This window comes from Galeopterus variegatus, unplaced genomic scaffold, assembly GCF_000696425.1.
Source record: "Galeopterus variegatus unplaced genomic scaffold, G_variegatus-3.0.2 Scaffold953, whole genome shotgun sequence".
In the NCBI taxonomy this organism is placed as follows: Eukaryota; Metazoa; Chordata; class Mammalia; order Dermoptera; family Cynocephalidae; genus Galeopterus; species Galeopterus variegatus.
The window spans coordinates 188,579-192,457 of record NW_007727064.1 but is presented as its reverse complement, the minus strand read 5'-3'; the positions used below and the strand labels follow the sequence as shown (position 1 = coordinate 192,457).

General features: G+C 41.6%; 1 protein-coding gene across 3 annotated transcripts in view; it reads right to left on the bottom strand.

Moving 5' to 3' along the window:
• The window catches only part of SUMF1 (sulfatase modifying factor 1), a 93,561-nt gene extending 91,138 nt beyond the window's left edge, over positions 1-2,423 (bottom strand). For 2 of the 3 annotated variants that reach the window (XM_008573676.1, XM_008573677.1), the window contains exon 1: positions 2,117-2,386. In XM_008573676.1, coding sequence (XP_008571898.1) covers positions 2,117-2,386 — 270 coding nt within the window. Of the gene's footprint in view, positions 1-2,116 lie in introns of all 3 variants that reach the window. The other variant, XM_008573675.1, reaches the window with a different exon arrangement.
• Between the last annotated feature and the right edge of the window lie 1,456 nt (positions 2,424-3,879).

Genomic DNA, 3,879 nt, shown 5'->3' with positions numbered 1-3,879 from the left:
GAGAGAGAGAGAGAAATAACCTATAGGAGTGTAAATGCCGTGAGGGTAGAGCCTAGGTTTTTTTCTTTTCTATATGCCCAGCACATACAATAGAGTCTCACATGTGTGCCAAATAAACACTGTTGAATTAAACCAAATAAACAGAAAACAAAGAGAAAAAAAAAAAGTAGAACTACCACTGTGACCATTTACTTCTCCTGCAATATTAGACATCCTGAATTTAGAATAATGGCTAAGGGTCAGAATTAGACCAAGGTCATCTGCACATAAACTAAAAACATATGAAACCAAGGAATACAGAGAAGTGAAGAAGTGCCTCCTGTGAAGTCATTTCTTGATAACAAGCTACTTCAGGTTCAATCATTAAGAGTCCATGAAGGTTTGTGGGCAGTGTTCTCATCAACTACAAATTTATTAATAGCTGGGGATGTCCCCAAACTGTATAGAAAGTGAATACAAGAAGTGGCCAAAGATGACCCATACAGTATCCAGTCAGGGCACAAAACCATTCTATAGGTATGAACAATGTGTATCTTTTAAATGAAGTTCAAAAGATGCTGCACCCACATCCCATTCTGGAACCCACAGGAAGATGGAGCATGTAAAAATGAGGAATGTTCAGTACTGGACAGAAGGTTCTAGGCAAAATCTTGAGACAGGTCAACGTGTATATGCAAATAAGATAGCCGCCCTCTTAGTTTCGAAGTAGATAAACAGATACAGGTCTTTCTCCTTAGACAAAGGTGGAGTTTGATTATGAATTATCANTCCCATTCTGGAACCCACAGGAAGATGGAGCATGTAAAAATGAGGAATGTTCAGTACTGGATAGAAGGTTCTAGGCAAAATCTTGAGACAGGTCAACGTGTATATGCAAATAAGATAGCCGCCCTCTTAGTTAGATAAACAGATACAGGTCTTTCTCCTTAGACAAAGGTGGAGTTTGATTATGAATTATCATGCAAGTTACACAGGAATTAAAATCAAGTATGGCCAATACACACTACAATAGTAATCAGGATTCCTCACCACACAAATGATAAACATTCATAACGCAGGGCATCCTCTGAGGAATAATAGGAAAACTTTAAAAGGCAAAAAAAAATTATACAGGATTGAGAAATAATCAGAAAGCCAGCTATGAACTTCCTACAGTCTATACCAGAGAGACTAAATCATGGTCCTGACTCCTGCCATCCTCACGGCCTAGTATGGGAGAGATACTGGCAGACAAGCCTCTTTAATAATTGTTATGCCAGAGTAACTACATACTCCCGTGGCAACATATGGAACTACTGAAGGGGAAGGAGGGGAGAAAGTTAGGTAAGACCTGAGGCGGACATAAGCTCTCACCTAAATCCTGAACATCGGTCAGAATTAACTTAGAGGAAAGAAAAGTGGGATGGAAAAAGAAAAGTGTACTAGGTACACAAGAAGGAAAACTAGTTTAGGAGTCAGAAGCCCTGGCTTCTAAGTTGTTTCCACAAATATGCAAAGCACCTGGCAGACAGAACGAACGAAGTAACAGTTGTTGTTAACTGCTATTATTTATATATCACAGCACCTAGTACAACCAGGCATTGTGCAAGATACAGACGAATAAAAGTACTAAAGTAACTACAGATGACTTAATCCTTCATATGTGCTAGAATGCTAAGGACAGCAGCATAAATAAGACAAGTTCTTGTCCTCAAGAAGCAGTGTCTACTGGAAGAGTATACGACAATGTTGGAGACACTGAAACCCGGTATCCTGATTCCATCACAGTTAATGAGAAAAACCCAAAATTTAAACCTAAATCTGTCTGACTTAAAATTCTGAGATCCTCATCAAGAGGATAGAGAGGTGGGAGAAGGAAGTAGGAGGTAAGAGATAAGGAAAGAACGACAGTACTCAAACCAATTTCTTAAGCTCAATTATGCGAGGACCTAAGATGCAGCTCGTCCTCCGGGAGAGGAGGGGGGAAGGAGTCCTCGTCAAACGGGATCAGCAGGTGCGCGACTTGGGGTGTGGTTATGACCTTCACTTGCCTTCCTGCCCAACCCTTGCCCTGTCCTTCCCAACCCCGTCCACAACCCGGCAGCCCCCACCCGCCTCCGGAGAATAGAGGCAGAACCTTAGTGGGCACGAGCGGCCGCTCTCCTGGAAGCGGGCTCGGGGCGTTCGCCTCCCGCGAGTATCGGTGTGCGGCCGCCGAACTGCCATGGGCCCCGGGCCGCTGGGGCGTGCCGCAGCCGCACGAGCCCGTGAGGGACGCCGTGCCTGCACCGGTCCCGGCCTCCTTGCTCCCCGCCGCCCCGCAGAGTAGCAAGAGCAGCGGCAGCAAGAGGACGCGACGGAGCCCGGAACGGTACCCACGAGCCGGGCCTACCGCGGGCGCAGCCATGTTGTACCGCGAGCCATGTGACCCGACGGGTCACGTGCGCCCGTCTCCTTAAAGGGGCCGAACCTTGGGCTGACTTAGAAAGTGGCCGGGAGAGCTGCTCTCCACCCTTTTTCAGGTACTTCTTTGGAGCGCTCTTTCCTGGCTCTGCTGATATCAAAACGCAGCAAAATACACCACCACCATCCAAAACTCAAGACCTTCTACAGACCACGTGTCCCTTTATGATTTCTTGGTTGAAAAATAACCAGATTTATTGAGCATTTGCTACGTGCCCAAATGCTTTCAGTAAGCACTTCACTTTTAAAAAATCTCATTTAATTTTCACAATGACCCTGTAATATTGAGTTCACAGAGAAATTAAGTGAACAATTAATATTATCACTAATAATATTATCATTATTAATATATTATCATTGTTAATAATAGTATCATTTGTAATATTGAGTTCACAGAGCAATTAAGTGTCCAAGGTCACATGGTAAGTGTCAAAAGCGAGATTTAAACCCAGGGAATCTAACTTCAAACCCTGAATTTTAACCATTATCCTGTACTCTACACAATTAGATGTTTCCCTTGACAGAAAATAGAGAGGAAGATGAACATGTTGAAGGACACTTCACCAAGGGATACAATCAGGAAAATCCAGACCGTGGGGTGTGTGCAACAGTGATTCTCAAAGTGTTGTCTCAGACTACCAGCATCAGCATTACCTAGGAACTTGTTGGAAATGCAATACTGAATCAGAATTTCTGGGGACAGGACACAACAATCTATGTTTTAACAAGCCTCCAGATTATTCTAATGCACACTAAAGGTTAAGAACCAGTTTTCTATGGTTTCATCAGCAAACAAAATGCAAAACAAAAACAAAAAGGAGATGAAGGAGGAACTTACGCATTAAAAATGACATAGCAACCGACTGCAATATATGAACATCTAAATACTGATTCAAACCTATTGATTTCAAAATTCTTGAGATAATCAGGGAAATTTGACTACTAAATCAAATTATGATTTTTAATAAAGTTAAAGAATTACTATACATTTTGTTTTTAGGTGTTTAAGAATGATAATGGTATTTGTGGCTATGTTTTTCTTTAAAAGAATCCCTTTCTTCGAGGTATGTATATTGAAAAATATATATGGATAAAAAGATATGCTGTCAAGGATTTGCCTCACAAAAAATGGGTAAAGAAGAGGTGGCTAAAGATGCGATATGACTGGCCAAGAGGTGATAACCATAGCTGGTTGATGGTATCTGGGTGTTTATAGTACTATTCTCTCTATTTTAGTACATGTTGAAATTTTTTAATATAAAGAAAAGTCCTTTCCTTCCTGGTGACTATTTTACAGTTTGCCAAGAGCTTTTATACATTTTCTCATTTGAGATCACAACCACTGTACTCATTTCACAATTGATGAAACTAAAAGATTAATGCTTCTGGCCTCATATATGTACTGTGCACAATATGGGGGCGAGGGGTCTTCAAAAA